At 41.1% G+C, this 27,717-nt stretch overlaps 1 protein-coding gene across 2 annotated transcripts; it reads left to right on the top strand.

The window, feature by feature from the left end:
* Positions 1 to 27,393, top strand: LOC117721082 (sterile alpha motif domain-containing protein 9-like). 2 transcript variants are annotated; one of them, XM_076913065.1, is made up of 3 exons: positions 1 to 244; positions 1,901 to 1,993; positions 22,321 to 27,393. In XM_076913065.1, exon 3 carries the CDS (start codon positions 22,343 to 22,345, stop codon positions 27,083 to 27,085), a length of 4,743 nt encoding a protein of 1,580 aa, XP_076769180.1. In that variant the 5' UTR covers positions 1 to 244; positions 1,901 to 1,993; positions 22,321 to 22,342; the 3' UTR covers positions 27,086 to 27,393. The 2 variants fall into 2 exon arrangements, with proteins under 2 accessions (XP_076769180.1, XP_034375667.1); XM_034519776.2 differs by lacking the exon at positions 1 to 244 and having other exon boundaries at positions 1,822 to 1,993.
* Positions 27,394 to 27,717: the final 324 nt, after the last annotated feature.

Here is a 27,717-nt window from a genome sequence, read left to right on the forward strand (position 1 = left end):
GTATCAGAGAATGGAAACCTACCAGCATCAGCCACACCCTGCTGTTTCTCAGCCAATTTGATCTGCTATCAAGGTAGACAAGCAGACTAGTTAAACTTACATGGAGACTAAATGAAGTTGTTTTTCTCTGACATCTCAGGAGGAAGAGAATACAAATATCAGATATTTTCTTCGTCAAAATGGACAGGTTTTTTTTTCTCCTTTTAAAAGTTTTTTTTCATATAGAAGAAGTTTGAAAATTTGGGTAAGTACAAAATGTCTTCTTTCCTATTATTGTGTGGTCCAGAGAGATAGAGAGCCATGGCTGCATCTTAGAGTGGGAGCTGACTCTGGTAATATGTAAGGGTATCATATGTAGTTACTGGTTTGGGCATTATGAAAACCACAGGATTTGATGGGGTCAAGGAAAAAAGCTGAGGCTTGGCATTGTGAGAAGCCACTGATTGAAACCCCAAGATTGAAGAGGCCATGAGGCTATTAGCGCCATGCCCATTCGATAGCATTGCAGTCCCTGTAGAAAGCCCAGGAGGTGGTTGGTGAAAGTGAGCTCTCAGTTGCTGTGGAGATCTCAAGATATTGGTGATTCCAGGACTGTGAGACAATGACAAAGGACAGCAGCAGCTGGTGAAGTGGAGCCAGCCTGAGATCATGAGATGAGCTGTCTGTGGTGACTGGCGAAGCCAGGGGGATGTAACTTGGCCAAAGCCCTTTAATAGTGTGATTCCTTGTGACTTTTTCAGATATTTGTATTGTTATTTTACCCACATCCTTCTTCTTCTATATTTACTTCTATCTTCCTTCCCTGAAGAGACCCCCTTTCCCATTTTCTCTATAGGATCAGTTCTATTTATTCCTACCTTCTTCTCTATCTTCCTCCCTCCTCCTATCAGATCACTTTTATCCTGCCACTACCTCCCTCCTTAAAGAGCACTCCATTCCCAATGGATACCTAAAGCTCACAGAACTGTAGGCAACTGAGGAAGGTGGGAATGGGAGAAGAGGCCTTTCTCAAGGAGGAGCACACCAAACGACTGTCCAGTGCCAAACAGTCAGATCTGCAAACATACATACAGGTAGCACTACATGGGCTGAACAGATCATATTTAGGAATCTTTATGTATACATGTAATAATGATTAGTTTTTAAAAAGAGGCCATAAATTTGAAAGAGAGCAGCAAGAACGTGAATAAGCGGGTATTGGAAGGGGAAGGGAAAATGTAATTAAATTATAAACTCAAAAATTTAAAAAACAAAAGGAGAAAATGAACACAGAGAGACATATCACACACAATCTCCTGGATTATAACCCACAGTGAAAGGCATCTGCTTTGTTTCAGATTCAGTTTGTTTAATAGTCAAGCCCTAAAAGATTATCAATAATTTAATTCAAATTGCTGTCCAAACAAACAAACAAACAAACAAAAAAACTTACATAGTCTTGGAACTTGGTATATGAATTTGGAAAGATATAGTTCAACCCTTAACAGATGCTTAGCTCAGACCTCATCAAAGGATTGAAATTTTTCCTGGAATCTCTGTTTTCTTTGTATTTGTACTCTCTCCAGTGTTTTAGCTCTTGTGATTTAAAAATGTGCCTGGTGAAAAGTTGTTATGCATGGTTCACATTTACTGATAATTTCCTATAATGTATTTATAAATCTATCTATTGTCCACTGCAGCACTGGGGACCAGACACAGAGCCTCATGCATACTAAGCAAGTACTCTACCATTGGGCTATTGTCACCAGCCCTATTAAAAACCCCCTCTTCTAGTTTATGAGCAAAAACAAAACTGAAACTACGTCCTTGTCCTCATTCTGCTCCACAGCCCTCAGAGGCTGAGCATGGAAGGCAGACAATGTGGCAGTTTAACAACCCAGATTTTTTTTTTTTTTTACAGGATCCTGAGAATCATATCTGAAGAAAAATAAGAAAACACAGCTTAAAGTTACTGCTTCCAAGCTTGTGGAATAATAGAGTTTTCAGGAAACTGGTAAGTTTCTGAATTATGACATCTTTTCTCATTATTATGCCCGTGATGAGAAAGCTATTTCTAAAAGTTCTAGTTGCATTTTTCTATCAATCCATACTTTTAAATGAACCATTATGCATAAAATATTAAGTTAGTTAGCAACAGCAGCACATTACACAGGTAGGAGTATATTTAACTGATACTAACATGGAAATGCTTTCCTGGACAGAAATGCTCCAGTAAGTACAATGAGAACTGGTCTGGGTAATGAGTGGGTTCCTCATTGTGCTGAATGGACAGATAAGAAAGATGGGGAAGTAATGCAAAAAGAGTGTGAAATTAAACAACAAGAAGCTGAGGTGGAAGCTGGCGTGGCGTCCTAGTCCTGGGTGTTAATGTCAATTTCTACCCTCTTTTCTATGTAATGTAAGATTTTTTTCCCCCAAGTTTTGTTTGCAAATTCATCAAAAGCAACACCCTCCAGAGCTAGCCGTTTAAATTTTCCCTTTAAATCTATTTCAGACAGCAAGGGGGCTGAGGGAGTGGTGAGGGGTTTGTTGTTGTTGTTTTCTTTTATTGTGTTATGTTGTGTTAGTGTGTTCTTCACAAAACTACCTTACTTGTGTTTAGTTTCAGTTCTTGGGACCATCAGAGTGCATAGCTCTGTGGGGCTGCAGCTAAAACTGGGATGTTTCTGTCCCTTTAAGCAGTTCTCCTTGGGCTTGGAGATCAAGGGTGCTGCTGTCTTGCAGCCCTGAAGTGGAGGGATGCTTGTCCTGTTGCTCAGCACAGGAGAGTTTGAAAGGCCAAGTTTTCTGGAGCTTGGTATCCTGGAGCTGCTTTGAATGTTTAATGTTGGGGACTGTCACTCTACCTCAACGCTTTGGGGCTAAGTGTTCTGGCCAAGAGAGAGAGTGGGGCCTGAGGGGCAAGCGACTCGAAGAATGGAGACAAGACAGGGTGTGTGGTCCGGTCTTAATTCTCGTCCTGTCTCCTTCAGGTCTCTCTCCCATCTCCTCTTATTGAAAGGAAATCTGGGCTATTTATCAACACAAGCAGGAGAACACAGGTGAAAACACTTTACCACATGCATCATACAGCTGAGGTCACTAAACAGCAAAACAAGCTATGTGGGATAAACAGTATATTTATCAGAGTGTGCTTCAGTTGTTATAGGCTTTTGAAAACCAAGTCTTTCATCAGGGTATATGGTTCCAGATGGCTGCAAAGTTGATCTAGCCGCTTTCTACTAAAGTCGGCTCCCAACAGTTTAACATAGTTAATGATAAGACTTTTGTTCACACTTTAAAACAGGAAGCTAAGGGGTTCTAAGGAGCAAAGATTTAATGACTTGATATTCTCAAAAGTTGTTCAAACCTACCATAGCAATTTGATTTACTTCGTTCCAACAGTAAACGTCCAGATGTTCTTAAAATTTGTCAGGTGTCAAGGTTTTTTAAGAGCTTCACTGAACAAATATCATAGATTTGAATTTTGTTCTGGATGGCTAGAGTGTTGGAAGCAGGTTGGGGAATTTTTGACATTTCAGTGTTTCTAAGGGAATTTTTGAAAGAGTTTAGCATATCATATGGAGACAAGGTGTTCCACTTAACAGGATTGAGATTCAGGGGGTCAAGGTGTTTCCTATCTGAGAATCTATCTACCAGTTTGGTGTCTACTGGCAGCCCCTGGTTTTGGATGAGTGAAAACAGCCCAGGTAGTTTCCAAGGTCTTTGGCAGCACTCACTGTCTGAAAGAATGAGGAAATTCCTGATGTGCAGTACTTTCTGGAATACTGAATCTTGTTGGATTTTCTGTTTCCACTTTTGGCTAAATCCAAAGAGGAAATCTGACCCCAGCCTTCTAGATAAGCAGAGGGAGGGTGGCAGGTTAAATATTTAACTGAGTGCTTTCCACTGGCAACTTCCACTGCTTCTGATCCAGCCTGGGTGAGCTTGTGGGAAGGGGCAAGTCTCTGGCAGGGAGGTCAGTTTCTGCTGTGGGCACTGAGGCCCTGAACCAAGGGGCCTCAGCCAGAGCTGCTTTGTAGAAGTAGCCTCTTCTGGGACTGAGTGGCCCAGCAGGAAGTGAGACAATATGTTGTGGAACTGGACGCTTGCAAGGACTGCAGGAAAAAATAAGCTGATTGGTCGTCATCTTGCCTTTTCCTAAACTGTTTTACTGTAACCAGTTGATAGAATCTGCAGCTTGTTCCTAGCCGAATATAATAGATGGAACACTTGTTAGCCTGAAGCCCTGTTCAGGCCCTGCACAAGCTGGGAAACCCAGTCTGCTCTCCTTCCCACAATCGCAACCCCATAAACAAAACTCCCTTACCTGCTTGGTGTGTCCTTCCCCAAGCCTTGAGCAGGCCTGAAAGACCCCTTTTACCACAATAGACCAAGTGATAGGATCTAGGTGGAGTTACCCACCTTGGTTGCATAGGAACTTAGAAAAAACTGCCCGCTGGGCTTGCCTTAAGATAGCTCCCAACTGTGACCAAGGATGGATATCCCCATCCATCTTCAGCTAAAACAAGAAAGGGTTTTGGTGGGGGCTTTCCCTTTAAATTGAGAGCTGAACATTTGATCAGAGAACCTTGTCTTGGCTTCATTTCCTCTCCCCCTCCTTCCATTTCTTCATGTCCAGCTCCCCTTTCAGGTGAACCCAGTTGATCTGTGGCCACAGGCAGCTACAGCGTGGAGAAAATTTCAGGCAAACATGTCATCACTCTCTGTCTTTGAGTTTCCCACAACCCACCCAAGAGTACCATCCAGTGTCTTAGTTCTTGACCATATATGGGCACAGTCCCCACTCCTAGCTCACAAGTCATCACCCCAAGACTTATAAACTCCAGTTAGTTTAGCTTGGATGACTGACTTCCAACTGTGAGGTCACTGAACCCACCTGAGCTGCCTCCTAGATAACCTGCTTTTTAATCTACTTTTAATCTGGTTTAATCTTGCCTATATCTGCATCACTGAGGGAAACAAAAAGCCTATCACCCCTAAAAGGATCCCAGGTAGCTAGCTATTTCCCATCTACCCAAGTAAAATTATTACCCGGTAAGATGAGACACTGAGCGCTGGAGGCCTTTCAAAAGCTGCATGTTTTCATTGCGTGAATGTATTCCAATTGTTCATCATGCTTTGTTAGGAAGCCAGGGTGTGTATGATATGGGATTGAAGATGGTGAACGCAAAACCTCAGTCTTATGTAGAACCTAGAATGAGTGGGGCAAATTAAAGAAGATAAATAAGTAAACACATATAAAACATTTGTTTGTGATAAGTTCTTAATAAAAAAAAAAATAAATCCAGAAAAGGAATGGGAAATGTTGGTAAATGAGGCCGGTAAGGCAGCCAAGCAGTGCCCCATGAGAAGGTAATATTAAAAAAACAAAAAACAGACAAAAAAAAAAAAAAAAAAAAAAAAAAAACCCAAGAACCATGGGTGTGCAAGGGAATTGGAGGGAGAGGAACAGCCCCAAGACAGTTGCAAACAGCTGCACTGTCTGGAACAAGAAGCAACAAGAGGGCCAAGCAACTAGATCTGCTTTAGATGGATGGAAAATCAGAGTAATACTGCAGTGCCAGAGGGTAGCAGCATGCCTCATCATGTAAAGCTTTACCCTGTCAATCAGATGGGGAAAGGGGGCAGAATACTTGCATGATGTCACTGGCATTTGTAAGCCAGTCCCTCTAGGGGTATTTGGAAAAGCCTCTGAAAGGATTAAAAATGACCACAGGGAAACTGAGCTGTTGAGCTTTACCTGAGATTCAGGAGAGACCAGAGCAGTGGTTTGAACAGGCAGGGAGAGGTGGCAAGTGCTGCTGGATGTACATTCACTGAAGATTTACCTCACAGTGCAAGTAGTGTGTAGAAGAGGAGAAAAGCAAGCTTTGCACCATGCTACTGAGTGTTTATTTTATTAATGGTTTAAGCATGGGGAAAGATGCTTAAGGAAAAGGAAAAAATGTATCCCTTTCACTATTCTATAAAGGGTACGCTTAAAAATGCTTGGGGTAGGGCTGGAGAGACGGCTTAGTGGTTAAAAGCACTGACTCCTCCTCCAGAGGTCCTATTCCCAGCAACCACATGATGGCTCACAACCATCTGTAATGGGATCAAATGCCCTCTTCTGCTGTGTCTGAAGAGAGCTATAGTGGAAGGGTCTGCCGACTGGGGATGATCAAGAATCTAAGCATACTAAACGATGTAGAACAGCATAACCAACTACGAACTCGATACTATGTAGAATGACACAAGTTACATTTAAGCAAAGACAGAAACTTGAAAATGTTAGTCACCATTTTCATTGAGTCTTTCCTTTCCAGACAGCACACACCCAGTAAAAATCTGGGGGCGGGGGGGGGGGGGGGCGGGGAAGCATTCTTGTAATATACCCTTCGGGAAATTGAAACTAAGTCTGTGCAACTTCCTGTCTTCTAAAAGTGAAAGCACAAGCAGGGTGTGCCCTGTTGGGGCTCTAGCTCCACCTTAAGGCTGTTGCTGAGGTCTAGCTGCCTTGAAGTCAGCAGCCATGACAACATGCTTCTCTTGCACTGTTGATCCCCAAAGATAACAAAGTAAAAGTTCTTTGGGAACAGATTGCAGAATTGAATACTAATAAGAAAACAGAACCCCAGAATTGCTCAGTCTGCCTAAGTATACAGGGGAAGATTCCCAAGCAGCAGCCAGAATCCCTCTCTCATGTTAACACAGAGGTTTCCTGTGCATTTCCTCTGAAACAGGTGAACAAAAACAGCAGTGCTTTCCCTCATATTGCCCCCTATTATGGAACAGCCTGGCTGGGAAGTACCTACTTTGACCATCAGATATTATTCCTGGTAACAACTTTGTGGCTTTGGTAACAAGGCTTTCTGCTCAGTATCAAAGGCCCAGGGGTTTAAAAAACATTCCTAAAATCCATCCAGGATTTAAAGTTGAAGTCATGAAAAGAGCTAAGGGATTATGTAGAGGTGTTAAGAATACTTCTTTACCCAAACCACTGCCACCTTGAACTAAATAAATATGTAAAGTAGCTTCTGCATTGAGCTACATGGACGTATAAAATGTTTTTTAGACTGAGAGAGAGGGGAAAACCTCAGACAGTATCACAAATGCAATAGCTATAAGGTTAGAATACAGCTCAGTGTAGGGTACATGCCTACCAGATGGCTCTGCTCCCAGTATGAACAAGGGAGAGAAAGGAGGGTGGAGGGAAGGAAGGAGGGAGGAGAGGGGGAGGGTGGGTGAGAGAGGGAAAGAGAGAGAGGACTGTATCCTGCAAAACATTTCATCACTTTTCAACAACCATTGTAGAGCTGGGAGCTGAGGAAGCTGAGATGTTATAAAGGGTTACATCTTTCTTTCTTTCTTAGTGCTTGGGACTGAGTCAGGACCTTGTATCTGCTAGGCAAGGACTCTGTCACAACACTATAGCCAAACTGCTTAAAAAAAAAAAACAAAAACCTAACTTTATAATTTTAGTGAGAGTATCACTACATTACCCAGATCTCCATCCTTAAACAATGAGGAAGCTTCTGTAATAAGGAAGAGATAAAACGATAGCAAGCTTGGGGAGGACAGATGACAGTCACTGTATTTGAGAAGGATGCTTCTATTTCCCTGTAATTCAACCTGTAAAGGACACAATGAAGGGAGACTACCGTTGTGTGAGATAATACAAAAACCGCGGTCTCATCAGTCCCACATCTCACACACACACCCCATATAGGTATGCAGACATATCACATTATAAAGGTATTTTAATACAACAAAAGAACTGCCCTGGCAAGAGATCACATCTAAAGATGGTCTAGGTCTGCATAATCTGACTACAGACATAGCCTTAATATATACCTTTAATCCCTAACGATGAAGGTAGGGTTAGTTTCTAGAAAGAAGCAGCTATGCCTGAAAGTGATGTCCACTTGGGAGGCAGACAGAGTGATAAGTCAGAGAAAGATTTGACAGAATGAGTTAGGTACAGAAGACGCCCAACTCATGAAAACAGCACAGGAAAGAGAAGTCAGGGAGAGTCAATCTGTTGGGAATCAGTTCAGTCGATGAAGTTTGTGCAATGTTGTTGAATTCATTCATGAGTTCTGTTCACTCTCTGTAGTTCATGCAGTACAGGTCAGGAGAGGCAGTTGAAACCAGAGAACAAAAAGGAGTCTGAAGATTAGAATGAATTGCCAATTAGTTTGAGGCTAAGCAGAGCAATTCATTTAGAAGCTGAGAGAAGCCAAATAGAATCAGTTTGGGGAAGAGTTTGTGTGGGGGAAAAAAAAAAAAAAACCTTGCGGGGGGAGGTCCGGTAGCAGGGTCCCACAGAGGTCCAGCAGCGGGGTCCCTGCAGGCTTCCCACAGCGGGCTGGTGGCTACAATCTAAGGTTCCAAAGGCTGGGAATCTGGTGGCAGGCGCAGGAAGGCCCAGGGGACACATGGAGTCTGGTTTCCAAAGCTTCTATTGTTCACTGCATAATGAGTGGGTGTAGATGGTGTGCACTCCCGCCAAAGCCAGGGGAGCCTGACTTTGATAGGAAGGGGGAAAAGGGGAGGGAATAACTTAATTAGCTATGCCCCCGGGTCTTTAGATAACTCATTAATATTTTAATCTCTGGAGGTGGAGACCTGCTAATCATGCCCTCTACCTGTGTGTTACATGACTGATGGTGCAGGTTAAATGGAGTTACCTCCTCTAAGGCCCCGCAAGTTTGAGCTAGAACAGCTGAGTTGAATCACACAGTCGAGAGTTCAGAAAGAGCTAGAAAGGGTGAATTTATTCAGCAGTAAGCTGAGACAACAATCACATCAGGCAAATAAAAGATAGTTTTCTACCATATAAACATATACTACACACAGATACACACACATGCCAAACAAAGGCACCACACACCTATATGCTATACCATATACAAACAACACATGTACACCACACATACCACGTAAACACACACTGTCCTTACCACAAAATGCACACACACACACCACATATATACTCATACAGAGTTGTCACTATGTACACAGTAACCAGTGAACAGGATAGCCTAATGTACTGTCCTTATAGATGTATAGAAATAGCTGTAACTACTGGCCAGTAGAGGACAGGAAGCCCATAGTTGCTTCTTAAAATCTTTGTGATATTGTAAGGAAGCAGTTGGTGGACTGACTTACTGGGGGAAGTCTCTGACCAAGACAACCTAAGACAGACCAGGGCCAGTGTGCCAAGCATGACAGGAGCCTTTCAAACGAGGGTCTGTTTGCCCAGAACTGCAAGGGCTGAGAATCTTGGATAGAAAGGAAAAGGAAAGCTTGTCCTAAAAACATGCTCTTTGGGGAGCCATAATTAGGCAAACCACAGCTGATAAGGAAACTAGGGTTCATGACAAGGCTTCAGGTCCCCCGAAGCGTATAGATTTACCATTTGTTTTTTTAAAAGAATACCTTTCTCTTAGTTACAGTGAATAGTCAACTTAGAAACGACAGTTAGATCTTGTCTCTAGGTAATAAAATGAAGAGGTTTACAAGTATTTTGCAAGATTGCTAAATTATGAATTTCCAAAAATAAAATATAATTTTTTTGATACTTGAAAACTGCAATTTCTTCATTTAACAAATATTGGGCCCTAGGGATTCACCTATGAATGAGAAATAAAAATGGTCATTTTTTTTCTACGGGTTGTATCTTAGGTTCTGACAGGATGACAAAGACAATTAAGTAAAACATTATGTGTAGATCTTAAAAAGGGAAATTGAGGCAGGGAAGACAGGATGAAAGCTCTGGAGGGAGAAGAAGAGAGAGTCTTATTTAACATTAAGTGTTAACAAAGACATGCACAGAGGCCCCAGTGTGTTTAGAAGTGATGTAGGTGTGAGGAGAAGAACAGTGTGAACAGAGGAAATAGCCCGTGGGGCCTATCCTGCAGTAGGCTGAGGCTGATGTGTAGAGAACAGCCAGGCAAGCCCATGGCTGGGACAGTCAGAGCAGAGGCAGGGATATCATATGGGTAGCATACAGACAGAGCCAGTAGAACATTGAGCATTCAGCTTGAATTCAAGTGAAAGGAGAAGGCACTGTAAGCTTTTGAGTCTGGCAATTCAACTTACATTAACCATGTTAATTATCATGCTGTAAACAGAAGAAGGTGGGGAGTTGGGCAAAAACCAGAACATAAAAATAAATGACTGTAAGCTGATTAGAACTCAAAGCAAGGGCATGTGACTCAGAGTGATGGCAGCGGGCAGGAGAGGAATGAAAACAGGATGCACAGGGAAGCTGAGGTTGCAAGCATTAGCTACCATAATAAATGTGAGTTGTGAAAGCAGCCAGAAGTACTGTCATGAGCACTGTGGGCGAGAAACATAGACCAACATCCTTGTGCCTTTCCACAGCATCACAATTTATTGAGTTACAGTAAATTCACAAGGTTCAGAGGCTTTAGTGGCATCAGTTTGCCAGATAATCCTGCCTACCTCAGTAATGTGACCGAGGACAATTCAAGTTCTCAATTACTAACAGTAATAATACACAGCGCTCAGAAAATATATCTCTCAGTATGTATATATGCAGTTTACAGATTGAATACTAGTGATGTAGATTATGGCAGACTTGAGGAAGTTTCAGAACAGAGCTGAGGAAAAACCAAGCAGAATCGACATTGATAAGAATCTGCTTCTTTGGGGAACAGGCTTCGGGTGAAGCATGACTGAGAGCAAAACTGTAGTTAGCTGCAAAGATGAGGGCAGAGCTGGATTGGGTTCCAGTCTCTGCGGCAGTTGTAGCGAGCAAGTGACTGGCACAAGGCAGCTGCATCAACAGTGAGGGACTGAGCAGATCTGAGACCCACGGATAGTTGGGCATTCTCTGCCCATTGGCCCTTATACACTTGTCAGGAATCTGATGATGAGCTGGTGTGGGGCCATTATCATTGCTGTGATCGGTAGGTCTCTGGTCCTCCCAGCTCACACTCCTCTCTTCGTTTCTTAACTCCACCCCTCAATGTCAAAGTGCACTCAAGTTTCTTCTGTGTATGTCTTCACTTTTGATATTTTATGGGAGCCAGACTAGAGTGACACATTTCCCTCATCTAGCATGCCTTCTGTTCCTGGGAAAGCTTTAATATTCCCTTGTGTCCCTACAGTCTCAATTCCTCCCAATAAACTTGTAGGGTGGCACTCTCTCTACTCCCAGGGATAAGCCACTCCTCAGTCTGTGCTGCATAGGTGGTAGTATACAAAATGCATGATTTGCCAATCCACTTGGCCTACAGCCATACTCTTCCCTCAAAATAGAGTTAAAACTGCTTGTAAACTGAAGTGTCTCAGAACAATGCTTAGTCTGAAAAAGACAAAAATGAAAACAAAAAAAACCCCTGTTTTATACAATGTGGAATAACTAAGAACAGGACATAGCCTAATCTCAACAATAATTTTCGTCTATTTTTAGGACTGCCATTAATAAAGTACTCAGACTGGAATCACTTCAACAAAAATGCATCCCCCTTTGGCAATGATATAAAATATAATGGATTAGGCTCTTCCCTAATGACCTCTCATGTTAAGTATTGGCACATAAAGCAACTTTGTCCATGAGTAAGATCATATGCTTAGGTATTGGACACTAGAAATTGTATGCATGGGAAGGCAGAGTTTGGTCTACAAGTCTGTAATAATAATGACAAGGTCAAGCATGTGACCATAGGAGTGGAAGTACGTTGTGGCTGAGATCATTAAACAAGAAGAGGTAGTTAGCAAGGTAAAAGGCCAAGAGATTAGGTGGATTAATTCTCTCTATTAAACTACCAATAATTATAACACAAAGTAGTATCTGTAAACATAAAAGTCCTCTTGAGCTGTCTGTAAAAATATCTTACAGTGTATAAAAACCCATCTGAGCATGGTGGAACACCTAAAGCCCATGGCAGGAAGTACACAGGTTTCAGTCCAGCCACAGCTACATGTAGACTTGCCACAAATTTGAAAATAAAAGAACAAAAATCAGTTATGTAGAAAATTACTGCGTGTACAAGTTTGCATATGTGAGCTTGTCCCTATGTATACACCTGTGTATAGAAGTCAGAAGTCAATATGGGCATCTTCAATAATTTTCCATCCTTACTTTTGAGACAGGGCCTCTCACTGAACCCTTGGCTCACTAAATAAACTAGACTTCCAGGCCAACAAGCTCCAGGAATTATTCTGTCTCCACTCCCCCAGTGCTAGGATTGCAAGAAGGAGCCCAACTATTCATGCAGTTGCTGGGACACTTTATCCCCTAAGCCATTTCTCCAGCCCCACATCAGACTAAAGTTTAATATTAAGAGATTTATGTTTTCAATATCCCATAGGAAAGAGAGGAATTTTAAAAATCACCTTCTTTTCTAAAGTGACTTCAGAAAAATCTTCAAGAATATAATGAATAACTGCTTACACTATCACTTCTGTCTAGAGTTCATAAATAATATGACATGGCAAGGCCACTCTCCTCAGTGAGATGGAATTAGCTATTTCTGTGTTGCTCTGACCAACCAAACAAAAGAGTTCAAAGGAAGAATATGTTGAGGGATATATTAAAAACAGTGGCATGCTATCTGGCTTGTAGTTACTGAGCTGCCATGTTCCCAACTAGCCAAGGCCTGAGGCCACGAGCAGCAGCAGCAGCGGCAGTGGCAGCAGCAGCAGCGGCAGTGGCAGCAGCAGCAGCAGCAGCAGCAGTTGTGTATTCTCAGCCACAGCTCAGCTCAGGGTGCTAGTTACACCAGCCCAGCCACCTACAAGATGCCAGAGTGGGAGACAGCTCTGCCAATCTTCCATGCTGTCTCCACAAGGCATCTCCACAAGATGCCCACATAATTAAAGGTCTATCTCAATAGCTAACCTAGATATATCAACTACCTTTGCTAGAGACACGCACACATCCTCTGCCATGTTCCCCTCTCTCTCATCCACCCCTCTCCCTACCTCCTCCTTCCTCTTCTTACTCCTCCTGCCTTAGCTCCTCCTACAAAAATTGATATTTTTCCTGATAGTTTCAGAGCTTTCTTTGGGTTTGTGTTCTTAGATGGGATCTTGTGGTAGTACGAACCACAGCAGAGGACAGCTGTTCAGATCATGGTAGACCAGAAGGCAGAGATGAAAGCAGGAACTAGGGGCCAGAAGTAAACTTCAAAGGCCTGTTCTTAGTGACTTACTTCTGCCAGATAAGCCCCACACTTACCCTCTAAAGGTTTTACTGCCCTCCCAAGCACTGGAAACACTAGATTCAAACCAGAACATGGGCACATGAGATGTTTGTAGAGAAGTAAGGAATATCAGGGATTGTCCTTCAGTCCCCAAGCTGAAGAAACAGCTACTGGTCTGTATTTCCTTGCCCAGGACAACTACAGAGCAAGCCAATTCCTTGACCCTTGGTTCAAGCAGACCATCTGCTTCCAGAGCACACATACCATATTCCTGAGACCACAAAGCAGGACTGAAGAAGCCTAGGCAGACTGTCACTCAGCTCCTTCAGTTCATCTCCAAGGCATCTTTCTGCTCTTCCCTCCCACCTTTAACTTCACATAAGACAGTCTCCCATATTTCTCCTACTCACAGAGCACCTGTCCTCATATCCCAGCCTAATGCCCCTCTCTGTCTAACACCTACCACAACTTCATTAGTATAACCTTTTATGAATATGCTTGGGTAACTTGTATGAAATTTATCTTTAATCCTTTTAAATGGAGTATAAGGATCATGGAAGAACTTGACAACCGTTTGTGTTACAACTGATTTCCGTGAACATCATGTCTTGTCCATTTTAGACACTAACTTATTCTCGAATGAATAAATGGAGGCTAGCACCTATCTCTGAATACAATAGATGCACTAGTTTTGTGGAACTTCTGAGAATGCCCCAACTGCATTGTAAAGGAACAGAGTTGATCATCTGAAATACATTTATAGGGTTCATTGTCCCTATTGCTCTCACAGTCCCAACTGGCTTGGGACTGCTTGTGATCTTAGATTGAAGCCAAAAGAGAATTTAAGACATGAAGACAAGAAAAAAAGAAATTCAACAAAGTAGAAGCTTCTCAATGGCTGCAGCCTGTGCCAATCAATATACCACCCGTCTCTTTTCCTTCTTGGGCCCATCATGGTCCTGCACTCTCAAGACCCAGTTCTTATTACTTTCCTGTTCAGGCTTTGAGAAGAGCCTCCAGGGGAATTTTTGTAAGAAATGCCAAACATATTTGGGTTGAGTCTATATTTTGTTAGACTTTATAACTAGTAGTTCATACATTGATTTTAAACACACACATTCCTTAAATCTCTTTAAAATGAATCTTGTTAAATCAGCATAGAAATTAATGAGTTTCATCACTACCTTTTCTTACACTTTGGGTTGATTTTCTTCCTTCCCCAATAGCCTCCCTGATCCACCTCATCCTACCCCTGCTGGTTTTCTTGTTCTCCCTGGTAGCACTCTCTCTACTGTTAAGTCACATGTGTTCTATACCTCTCTATTTTGTCCTCTCCCCTCCCATATTTCTCTTTACACACACTTTACAAAAATTAAATTCTAATTTCTCAATATGAGAGAATGTGTGTGGCATTTGTCTTCCTGAGCCTAGATTACCTTATTCACAATTCCATTCATTTCCTGTAAGTATATTTTTTAAATCTTTATCACTAAATAAAATTCATTTGTATATGTGCACTACATTTTTAACTGTTCGTCTGTGGATATACATGTAGGATGACTCCATTTCTTGGCTATTGTTATAGTGAAGCAATAAACAAAGATGTGCAGGTATCACTGTGGAAAGACTTGGAGTCTTCTGGTCATATACCTAGGGGCCATTGAACTCATAAATGGCAACTCTGTTTTTAGTATTTTGATAGACTGTTTTCCGTAGTAGTTATACCACTTCCCATCTCCCTCAGCAGGAAAGAAGGGTTCCTTTTCCCCTACACCCTGATCAGTATTTGTTGTCTTTTTTTCCCCTCAATGATAGCCATTCTAAATGAGGTGAGATAGAATAGCAAAGCAGTTTCAATTTGCATTTCCCTGATGCCTAAAGATGTTGACAGATTTTCTTAATATTTTTGGCCATTTGCATTTCTTCTTTTGAAAACTGCCTAATTCAGTTCATTGGCCCATTTAGTGGATTATTTGTTTTGGCACTTTCGGAGTTGTTTATATATTTTAGATGTTATGTTTTATATAAAAAAAAGAAAGAGCCAGAACATGTTTGGTAAAAGCTCATCTGTATGGTGAAGTGGAGGGGGTGCCTCTATAGTTTTATGCTGAGGCATCACTTCCCCCTGAGGCACCAGCCATATGATGGATACAGTATGGAATAGAGTTTATTTAAGGCATGGGAAGGGGAGTGGGGAAGAGAGTACAGACAGAGAAAAGCAGAGAGAGAGAGAGAGAGAGAGAGAGAGAGAGAGAGAGAGAAAGGAAGAAGAAGGAGGAGGAGGAGGAGGAAGAGGAGGAAGAGGAAGAGGAGGAAGAGGAGGAAGAGGAGGAAGAGGAGGAAGAGGAGGAAGAGGAGGAAGAGGAGGAAGAGGAGGAAGAGGAGGAAGAGGAGGAAGAGGAGGAGAGGCTGGCCAAGAACTTGTGAAGTGGGGAAGAGAAGTGAGATAGGGAGAAGGGACAGGGAAAGAAAGGGGCAGAGAGTAAGACAGTAACAGGATAAGAGTAAGAGAGTGAGGAAGGAGCAAACAGCCCCTTTTATAGTGAGTCAGGCATACCTGGCTATTGCCAGGTAACTGTGGGGAGGAGCCTAGAAGGAATGCTAACATTCCTGTTTTGGTTAAATTAAAAAAGGAATAACTAGACAGAGGCTATGGTGAAGCAAGAATAGGATCTTTGTGATCTTTAGTTACTCCCCGCTGACTTTGGGGAGACATGTCTCTGAGAATCCTAAGAAACTGGTTATGGGGATGTTGGTCTAGTCTTAGAAGAGTTGATTCTTTACTTGCTGTGCAGGGTCTATAGAACCATCTGTGTACAGGAAGGAAAAGATCCAGTAGAAGTGTCTGTATCTGGAAGAGTAGATTGGAGGATCTATGGGTTGCTTCTCTGGAGCTGTCTTGGATGTAGATTTTGAGTAAATGTCTGGAGTTGACAAGATGCTGAAACACACACATGTACATATTAGAGGCAGAGAATAAAGCACATTTGGGGGAAATTTTTTTTTAGGTGTACATTTGAAAGTACATTTGAAACCCTTAAGTTCTGGTGGTTGGAGGTGAGGGAAGTCCCAATCCCAGGACACAGGAGATGAATCCTACTCTCTGGGATAGGTAGCAAATGGGAACTTAGGCTACTGATTGGCAGGTGTACTTATCTGAATAGAGTTTATTTGGTCCATGAGAGGAAGATCTGAGTGAGTTTGCTGTACCTTATAAGTTTACAAAACAGATTTGTTAACAACGTGACAATTTTTAAATAAGAGTTTAAGGAAGACAAAAAAAAAAAAACTTTTGTGTAACAGAAGGAACAAGAAGTGCTTTTTCTGTCTGTCTAGGAGACTGAATATATTACATTTAAATGACAAAAAAAAAACTAAAAAATTTGACAACCTTGTGACTATGATAGTTGATCATATAGTTTAGTATGAGAAACACCTTGAGACCATAGTTAAAAGATAACTAAAAGAAACTTATATTTTTAGCCATGAAAGCTGTAGTATAGATTTAGCATAAGAAACACATTAACTGAACTTGTGATTATATAAGTGGATTGTATAGGGGAATGTTTTATTAGGGCTAGGCTAATTTATAAGAACTCTATTGGTTAATGTTTAGGAGAGTGGCATAGCAAGGAGAAGAAATATGAAGCACTTAGTCACTGGAAACTGAGTTTAGGTAAGGAAGTACATCTGTGAAAGCTTTCATCTGAATGTGTGTATCTTTTTTATGAGGTCTTTGTGCAAGGCAAATTGACCTGACTTGGATGTTAACAAATGTACTAATGAGCTAAGAAGGTGGTAGATTATCTTGGGATAAGGAGCTAGGGGTCTGTTTCTAGCTGTCAAGCTACAATTAGCTTAGCCGTCAATGTAGTCAGAAATCTGGGAAGAATAAATTATAATATAGATGTCATGCATTAATTAAAATGAGAGGTTGATCTATATAGTCCATTACCTAAACAGTTTCCAGGTTGTTGTAGTAATTATTAAAAATGGCCTCCAGTCAAGCTGACTATCTAAGCTGTGGTGGCTCTGCCTAGCTCAGATGACATAGTCAGTGGCCAGAGGCCACGTACGCACCTCAGCTAGAAACAGCCAGTCAGAAACACCAACTCTGCCACCCACGAGACGCTAGCATTGGAGATGGCTCTGCCAATCTCACATGCTGCCTCTGCAAGGCTCGGCATTGCTCAGACCATCCCACCATCCATGTGGGCCCAGTAAGAAAATGAGACTCTTATGCTTAAAGATTAAACAAAAGCTTTATATGTTTGGTAATGCTCACTACAATTTGCCCATACAAAGAGAGTTGTTTCCCACTTAGCTAACCTAAATAAAAGTTGTTACCCGAGACTGCTCTCCATAACTGCATGGATCTCCATCCTGCATGGATCTCCATCTCTGCTCTCCCTCTAGCACCTCCTCTTCCTTTTTCTCTTCCTCTCCTTACTCCTCCCACCATAGCTCCTCCTACATAACACCCTTCCTGTTTAAAAAAAAAAAAAAAACCTTTCTCTCAAAATATAATTAGAACATAACTATACCAATTTGCATCAGTAAGGTACAAGATAGATCTAATACCCAGTCCATCATTTTGTTGACTGAACAGAACCTCTGTCATCTCTCCTAACTAAAAGACTTACTTCTGAACCTGTCTTTTTTCTTGGCTTTAGAATGAATGCTATCTGACAACCATCCTCTCAAAGCAAAGAGCCTGGGTTGGCTATTGAGACTATAAGTCTTCAACTCCATCAGAAATCCACAATGACTGAATTAACTAAAATTATGGGAAGCACAAACTGTGGCTTCTAAAACTTAGCCAATTTATATAGACCGCTGAACACCTGGACAGTCCCTTACTTCCAAACGTTGGAGCATCTGGTCTTCAGCCTTCTGGCCCAGGATCATCTAACAGACCTGGTAATGCAAAATTATTAAGGGCTGATCACTCTGTCTTGGCAGACACAATCAGTCGACTATTCCGCAAGTGTGTCCCTTTTCTGGAAAGTATTTTGTCTGTAGATGAAAAGAGGCAATTCTTGCCTAGTGGCTGTCTCACCACAACTGGAGTAGCTCCAAGATGCTCAATTTCTTCTTAGAATCCAAGACAGGGAAGCTCTCAGGAGCAGACAGGTCTCTAATCAAAATTAACATTAATACAGAAATGTTTGTAACGTCAATTCTGTGGACTTCTGATGTTTTGAAAACCAACTATCGATGTAAGGCAATCTGGTCTGTTGCTCATTGACTCCTCTCCACTATTTCTAATTAAAATCTAGAAAACACCCTAACAAACTCAGAGCCATGCAATTACTATAGTCCCTCAACTCACAGGCTAACCATCTCAAATCAGTTTTAAAAAGTTGAAGAAGGACTGGGTATAAGCCTTGAATTCCTAAATGTGTTATATATAAATTTGAAATCAAAATAAATTTTGTACCATTTAAGAAATTATAACTTTAGCTTAATAACAATTTACAGATTTCTACCAATAGGTTATGGCTATGCAATAAATCCTAGCTATTCCTCCCTGTTCCAACAAAACCACTACTTTCCCCCAGAAAGACAACCCAATATTAACCACCTCAGTCCCCAAGCCCAGGGAATAGGGGCGCTGACTCTTCATTAACTTCTTCAAGCTGAATTTGGGCGTTGAGATATTAGAAGAGGAGTGGGGAGTGGGGGAGGTAAATTGATAAGCCTCTGATGTCTGTGTCTTCACTTCATCCAGCTGGAATTCCAGGACACCAGAGGTTCCAGCAGGTCTGCTCAGCTTGCCTGATGAGTAGATACACCAAGGCCGTGTATTCTGTAATATACAGTTCTCAAAACAAATTTTAGTATCAAGATAATTTTTTGTTTGAGTTCTGGAATCTAGTATTCTGGCAGCCTGCCTCTGTCATGTCTCATCCATATAATTCTAGGAGGTAGAAATACATTAATCATCTCTTCTGAAAAAACACAGCCAAAACCTTTTTCACAAAACTGTGTTTCCTTGAGCCAATAACCAGAAAAACCTTTATCTTGACCTCTTTCCCAAAGGAAAATTATAACCACAAAACTGAAAATCACACCCATCTTCCTTCCCTATTTTACCAAGCAGGAAATGAACCCAGAATTCCCGTGGGGCCCACTTTAGACAGAACCCTAGTCTCCTGTGAGGCAATATAACTTTATATCATCTACATACACCTGATTTACCCTATCTATCTTTGTTCTGAACCGCAGGGGAGATTTCCCACGTGAATTTGGACAAAACTGTTTTTATATCTATCTTAAGACAAATAATCTCAATTTTAATTCACAGACACTGTACTCTCTAGAGTCAGCTATTTTCTTCTTTTCTTAACAAAAAGCAACCTGCATTTCCCCACAGCAGGGGAGTTCAGCTGCAGTTTTTTGTTCAGGGTTTCCTAGCTAGGAGTCACATGACTCCAACAGTGCCAATCACTCACTTTCTCAAAAAAACAAAAACAAAAACACCTTTTACTGTCAGGTGACTAGACTTAAATTTCTAGTAAACTTGTGCCTGAAGTTGGTGCACTACTTTGCTGAAGTGAATATTTAAAACAGCCCCCTGTCAAGCGGACTATCTAAGCTGTGGTGACTCTGCCTAGCTCAGATGACATGTTCAGTGGCTGGAGGCCACATGCCTGCTTCAGCTAGAAATGGCCAGCCAGAAACACCAGCCCTGCCACCCACAAGATACCAGCTTGGAAGATGGCTCTGCCAATCTTCCACGGTGTTTCCTCAAGGCTGGACATTGCTCGGACCATCCCACCATCCATGCAGGCTCAGTAAGAAAATGAGACTCTAATGCTTAAAGATTAAACAAAGGCTTTATATGTTTGGTAATGCTCAATAGCAATTTGCCCATACAAAGAGAGTTGTTTCCCACTTAGCTAACCTAAATAAAAGTTGTTACCCAGGACTGTTCTCCATACCTGCGTGGATCTCCATCCTCCTAAGTCTCTGCTCTCCCTCTAGCACCTCCTCTTCCCTTTTCTCTTCCTCTCCTTACATCTCCCACCCTAGCTCCTCCTACACCAGGTCCCCGTGGTCTCCATTGTAACTTAGGCAGAGTCAGTCTAGCTGTCAGGCCCAAAAGACGAAAAGCTTTTTTCTGTGGAGTAGGTACATTGGAGAAATGACCCACTTTGAGTTAGGCAATATGAGACGGTTAACTCTCTGGGTATCTTTTGTCCACAGTGTAGACTAAGCCCTGGCAGCAGGTAAGGCAATGAAGCAGTGTTTCTCAGTAGTTATCAACCATAATCCAAGTAATCTAGTCTGGTAATCCCATATCTTCCTGGAGACCTTGGGGGATCACTGTTAGGCTTTGGGAGTCTTTGTCTATCATAATAAGTTTAAACAGTTAACATTATGTTTAGCAGATTTCTGACAAGACTGAGATCCAGTATCTAGTAAGCATATCTAAGTTAGACAACCTGTGTTTCTTTAATTATTTGTTTAAGAATGTATCTAGCAAATAGAGAGAGCACACTGTAACTAATGACAGTAGCAAAACCAAGGCTAAATATATATTTAAGGCAGTGATCTTTAACTTTTTACTGTTTAGGAATCATTCTTTACCAAGGATAGAAAGAAAACCTCATCTTAATTGCTAAGTGACTTTGACAGGCTGTACTTGTAAAGGCAGCAAAGTGGGGACTGACCAAAGATGGTGAATTGTCCTGGGACTCTTCTTAGTTAAGATGGCACTGAAGGGGCAGCCAGCCACATGACTACCCTTAGCCATGATGGCACTGAAGATACAGCTCCACCCGGAGGAAAGTCATGTGTTTGTTACATGTTAAAACAGAATGATAGAGGGCTATGGGGACAGAGAGAGAAGGGGCAGGGAGAGAACTAGAGAACAAGAGGATAAGAGAGTAAGAGTGATGAGGAAGGAAACAGTCCCTTTTATAGTGTGTCAGGCATATCTGGTTGTTGCCAGGTAACTGTGGGGCAGAGACTAGAAGGTATGCTAACACTAGATATCAATCCTGGGTCTGAGACTTAGGTGCTAAAGGTTGCCTCTTTCCTCTGGTAATTGCTTCCTTTACTGTGCAGAAGTTTTTTTCAGGAAGCTTTTGTTCATGCCTATTATCAAACTTGGGGATCACAGTCTGTGCTCAAACTCAAGACGCATCACCTGTCCTTAATAAGACAACTAGAAGAGAAAAAACCACGAAAATCAGAAGAATGACATCTATTCAATGTAGCCTCACAATCCTTCTTCTGTGTCCTGAACTAAGATTAAAGTTAAAAGCGAGGACTTTAAAAGCAGTTCTGGTCAAGATGGCAAAATTGAAAGATATTCTTATCTCTTTATCTATCCTCAGGTATCTTCATTTTGACCAAACCTGTTACTTGCCTATATCCTGAAGTATTTTAGCTATGTTTTCCTCAGTTTCAGGTTTTTCATTAAAAGTTTTGACCTCTTTTAAATTGGATTTTATGCTGAGTCAGAAATATTCACCTGGTTTTTTGTTTCTTGCATCAATATCCAGTTTTGCCAGAGACACTTGTTTGTAAGGTTATATTTTTTCAATGTGTGATTTTGACAGTTGGGGAGACATTTAGATTATTGTGGCTATAGGATTCATTTCTGGATTCTCTAGTCTATGAGTCTGTTCTTGTGCTAAATCCATGTTGGTGTTTCACTATGGCTCTGGAGTATAATTTGAGATCAGGTATTATGATACTCTACATCCTTCTTTATGCTTAGAGTTGCTTTGGCTTGTTCAGATCATTTGCTGATCAGTTTGAGTTTAAGAATATTAACTTGTGGATGTTTATATGTTTAAAATTTAACTAAAATATTATTCTATGAAAAGGTAATATTGTTACTGAAGATTCTAGTTTTAAGTTATAAAATCCCAACTTCCAAATAGATAAAGTCTAAGAGAAAACATTATCAAAGACAAGAAGTTTATCACAGGCTAGCAGCTACTGCTTATTTCAGAATCACAACTACAATTGTCTGTGAAATGGAGAGTACTTAGGTTTATATACTGTAGAATGACTCAAGAAGTTTTAAGTTATTTTTTAAAAATATCAAGCATTTGTATATAATTTGTATGAGGTTGTATTCCAAATTGCCTATGCAATTTCCATGATAAAGTATAATGCCATGATATCATATTACTTTTTTCAGGGAACAACTTTGAAGCTTAGACATGAATAGAGAAGACGCTCAACCTAAATCCATCAAAGACTGGACCAAAGAACATGTAAGAAAATGGATAACTGAAGACCTTAACATTGATGAGAAATATGCTCAAATCCTGCACGATGAAGAGGTAACAGGGATGGTCCTGCAGGAACTAACTGAAGAGGATCTCAGAGAAATGGGCTTGCCACGGGGTCCAGCACTTCTGATAAAACGTATGTATAACAAACTAATTAGTTCCCCTGAAAGTCCCAATCAAAATTCCAGACAATTAAATAAGAAAAAGCTCTCTATAAAAGAACAGCAAAAAAAGACCAAAAATGAGGAAGAAAACTCAGTTTCACCCAACAGTGATCTGGGTCTCAGAGAGGCAGGCCAGCATGAAGAACAAGAACCGAGTCTTATGAAACAAAATGTGTTAGGTGACAAAGTGACTAAAGACATGGACGAGAATAAGTCCAAACCAGAACAGATGTCTTGCATGCCTTACCCTTTTAATTCTTTCCATGATGTCAAACATTACATAGAACACGCTATTCTACGAGTGGCTGAGACAGGGCCGCTCAATCTCATCGACCCAGTACATGAATTCAAAGCCTTCACAAACACAGAGACAGCCACAGAAGAGGACATAAAGATGAAATTTAGCAATGAGACTTTCCGATTTGCAGCAGCTTGTATGAATTCACGCACCAACGGCACTATCCATTTTGGAGTAAAGGACAAACCACATGGAGAAATTGTTGGTGTGCAAGTCACCAATAAAGACATCTTTGTTAACCACTTCAACATAATGATCACAAAGTATTTTGAAGAAGGTCAAATCAGAGAAGCCAGAGCATGTATCCGGGAACCAAGGTTTGTGGAAGTCCTTCTGCAGAACACTACACAATCTAATAGATTTGTCATTGAGGTAGATGTTATACCCAATCATTCAATATGTCATGAAAAGTATTTCAACATTATGATGCAAAGTAGCACAGGCAAATCATGGAAACAAAGCAAAGATACTTCATTGTTTATAAGAGAAGGAGCTAGCTCTAGGAATATCCTGGGCAATCCCAACCAACGGGATAGAGAGTTCAAAAAATTTCTAGAGGATTTAAAGACATGGACAGCATCTAGAAAAGCAGCTGAAGAACAACAACTCAGGATGGTAGCTAAGAAAGAGAGTGAAGGACTAAAACTGTCTAAACTGTTGACCGGAAACCAAGGCTCACTTGATAAATCTTACTACGAATGGTACATTCTTGTAACAAATACCTGTGCACCAACTCAAATAGAACACTTAGATTTCATAAAGGAAATTAAAGTGTTTGCTGTGCTAGATTTTGATCCTTACTCTCACATCAAGGGAGTGTTGAAAGCCTACAGAGAAAGCAGAGTTGCAAACCTCCACCTACTTAGTCACTATGAGGAAAAAACTACCACAGAGGAGAAAATTTCTACTCTGAAACTGTATGAGCAGCCCAGCTGGATCTTCTGCAATGGCGGAGTAGACTTGACTTGTCAACCTCTGGAGCCACACTTATGGCAGAGAGATAGAGCTTCTGGGGTTAGAAGACTCATTTCATTCCTCACAGATGAAAATATAATAGAAAGAGGGAAGGTCCTGGTGGTGTTTCTCTTACTTTCTCCAGTAGAAAACCAAAAAGATCCCCTCCTTGAGACTTTCTGTGCTTTCTATCAAGTTTTCAATGGAATGGACAATATGTTGTGCATCTGTGTGAACTCAGCTATCTACCAACAGTGGAGTGATCTACTACAAATAAGACTGGAAATCGAAGATGATTTAGCAAAACATAGCATTTCGACTTTAAACCTAGAACTGGTCAACAGTACCATCCTCAAACTGAAATCAGTGATTCAGTCTTCGAGGAGATTTTTGCACTCCTGTGGCTCCTCCTCAGTTATTCTAGAAAAAATGGATGAAGATATCATGAGTGCACTGGAAATCCTCTGTGAAAATGAGTGTAGAGATACAGACATAGAGAAAGATAAATCTGCATTCCTAGAATTTAAGAAATCAAGAGAAGAACACTTTTATCGAGGAGGCAGAGTATCCTGGTGGAACTTTTATTTTTCTTCTGAAAGCTATTCTTCAGCTTTTGTAAAAAGGGATAGTTTTGAAGAGCTAACAACTTTAATACAGCAGTGCGCAGAATCTCCTAAACCAGTATTTGCCAAAGTCATCAACCTGTACCATCACCCAGGCTGTGGAGGTACTACGTTGGCTATGCATGTTCTCTGGGACTTAAAGCAGACATTCCGGTGTGCTGTCTTGAAAAACAAAGCAACTGACTTTGTGGAGATTGGAGAACAAGTAAGCAAGCTGTTCAGCTACAAGGCTACCTGCCACCAAGACTACATTCCCGTTCTTCTCCTTGTAGATGATTTCGAAGAACAACAAAACACCTATATTCTGCAGAATGCCATCAATGCCTTTATAGCAGAAAAAGGTCTGAGATATGAAAAAACATTAGTAATAATCCTGAACTGCATGAGATCGCAGAATCCAGATGAAAGTGCAAAATTAGCTGATAGCATTTCACTAAAATACCAACTTTCTCCCAAAGAAAAAAGAGCCTTTGAGGCCAAACTTCAGGAAATTGAAAAGGAGTATAAGAACTGTGAAAACTTTTATTCCTTCATGATCTTGAAAGACAATTTTGATACAACTTACATAAAGAATGTCGTGAAGAATACACTGAAGGACCTGGATGCTAAGAGCAAGAAAGCCCAGCTCATTTCTTACCTGGCATTACTCAACTCTTACGTTACAGACTCTACCATTTCAGTATCCCAGTGTGAAATATTTCTGGGAATCACTTACACCATTAAACGTGGGAAACCAGAAACTGTAGAAGACAACATGGGAACATATTCCACACTTCTAATAAGAACCGAAGTTTCAGATTATGGGAGGTACACTGGTATACGTATCATTCACCCCCTAATTGCTGTTCACTGTTTAAAAGAACTGGAAATGAGCTACGGAATGGATAAGTGTCAGATTGCACTGAATATGCTGGAAGAGAACAGATTCTATGATTCTGGACTAGGAAGAGACAAATTTAAGCACGATATGCAAACTCTCTTGCTTACAAGACAACGCAAGGAGCATGGAGCTGAAACAGACACACTGTTTTCTCCATTCATTGAAGAATTGCAGAATGAGCAAACTGAAAAGGTCTTGACTGCAGGAAGTGATCGATTCCCACAAAATGCATTCATTTGTCAAGCTTTAGCAAGACACTTCTATCTTAAAGAGAAGAAGTTTAGCACTGCTCTGTTCTGGGCAAATCTGGCCAAAAAGAAAGCACCTAAGAATTCCTATATTTCAGATACACTTGGTCAAGTTTACAAAAGTGAGATCAGACAGTGGTTGGGTAAAAATAACACATGCAGATGTATTAGTGTGGATGATCTAACACACTTCCTAAAAGTTGCTGAAAAGGCTTCAAAAGCCTTCAAAGAGTCTCAGGAACAGACTGATAGTAAAGACTATGAAACCGAGGTCTGGTCACCACAAAAGTCCCAAAGAAGATATGACACATACAATACAGCCGGCTTCTTTGGGGAAATAGAAGTAGGTCTTGACACTATCCAGCTTCTTCAGCTAACACCCCTTTTCCATAAAGAAAATGAAATGTCAAAAGAATCTATGGCACAGTTTTTATCTGGAAAGGGGACCATTCCTGCAGATTCGAAAGATGAATATTGTGTTGTTCTCAGCAACTTTACATCCCTCCTACAGAATTTACAGTCAGATTTAAAAAGATGCTTTGATTTTTTTGGGGATTATATGGGTCTCCTGAAACCAAGGAACACTCCAAAAGAATTGACAGAACTCTCACTAAGTAAGAAAGTCAGCCGCTGTTTCAAGAAATATGCAGAACTTTTCTGCCCTCTGGATACCAACTTGTTACAGGGCAAAGAAGATCTGTTACTCCAAGAGGAGAAGTGTAGGAATCAGATAAAAGCTTGGCGAGCAGATACATTTTCAGGACTCCTTGAATATCTTAACCCAAACCACAAAGAAGCTAACAACATGGAAAATATAGTGAAATACTACACCTCCTTATTACAGCGCACCCTGAATAATCAAGTGTCAAAGGCACTCACAAAGGACACACAAAATTTCATTTTGGCTAATATTATTCTCAGTTGTCTGAAACCCAGTTCCAAGTACATCCTGCCATTTACCACACTGAAAACAAAGCTCAGGGAAGTCCTGCAGATTGTGGGACTAACTCATTCATATCCAGATCCTTATTTCCTGGCCTGCCTCCTATTCTGGCCAGAAAACAAAGAGCTCGATCAAGATTCCACACTAATAGAAAAGTATGTCTCATCCTTGAATCGATCCTTCAGGAGACAGTACAAGCATATGTGCAGGTCCAGGCAGCCAAGCACACTCTTCTATCTGGGGAAGAAGAAGGGTCTTAACAGTCTTGTTCACAAGGCTGAAATCGAGCGCTACCTCAGTGAAGTACAAGATTCAAATTCCTTCTGGCAGAGTGGAGTAGTGTGGGAAAAAGGAGAGGTCAAAGGCCTCCTACGCCTGCTGGATGGCCAGGCTGAAGGCAAACTAATCTCACTAGAATATGGAACAGAGGCAAAAATAAAAATACCAGTGACTTCTGTGTATTCAGCTCCACTCCGAAGTGGAAGGAACATAGAGAGAGTGTCCTTCTATCTAGGATTTTCCATTGAGGGTCCTCTGGCATATGGCATAAAAGTAATCTAAGGAGGTATATTAGTTCAACAGTGTTAATTTGCATCTGCCATTGTACTTCATTTTTCTAGCCTATAGAATTTGTATGGCATTTTTGGCTTCATTATAATCACACAGTTTGCTTCCTTTTCTCTGAATCAGTTATGGGAAACTTTGTAGGACAGGAAATATGTCCATACCACAGAGCTTGGCCCACAGAAGCATCAGTTATTCCATACCCTCCATTTGAATTCCCAAACAGACATATTCACTTAAGAGGTTTCAGTTGGTTTCTATGAGTCATATTCTAGCTGATCAATAAAATTATGTTGTAAGTTAAATGACTTCTCTGAATTATTTCTTCACTATGACACCAGAGATTTCACTAAGAAGAGGATGAAAGTAGTGCTAGAGAGACAGCTCAGCAGTGAAGAGCACTTGCTACTCTCACAGAGGACCCAAGTTCAGTTCCCAAAACGCACATCAGTGGCTCACAACCTCCTAAATTCAGCACAAGGGAATTTAATGCCCATCTCCACCACCACTGACACCTGTGCTCACATGTGTGCATATGGGTGAGTGTGTTCAAGGGCGGGGAGGCATTGCCTGGGCAGGCTAGTGTGACTTCAAGCACCTGCAGAGTTCTATTGACCTCTTACTAACAC

This window comes from Arvicanthis niloticus, chromosome 15, assembly GCF_011762505.2.
Source record: "Arvicanthis niloticus isolate mArvNil1 chromosome 15, mArvNil1.pat.X, whole genome shotgun sequence".
NCBI lineage: Eukaryota > Metazoa > Chordata > Mammalia > Rodentia > Muridae > Arvicanthis > Arvicanthis niloticus.

What these genes read in the sequence shown, in the direction of transcription:
- LOC117721082 (XM_076913065.1), top strand. Translation starts at nt 22,343, where the DNA reads ATGAATAGAGAAGACGCTCAACCTAAATCCATCAAAGACTGGACCAAA.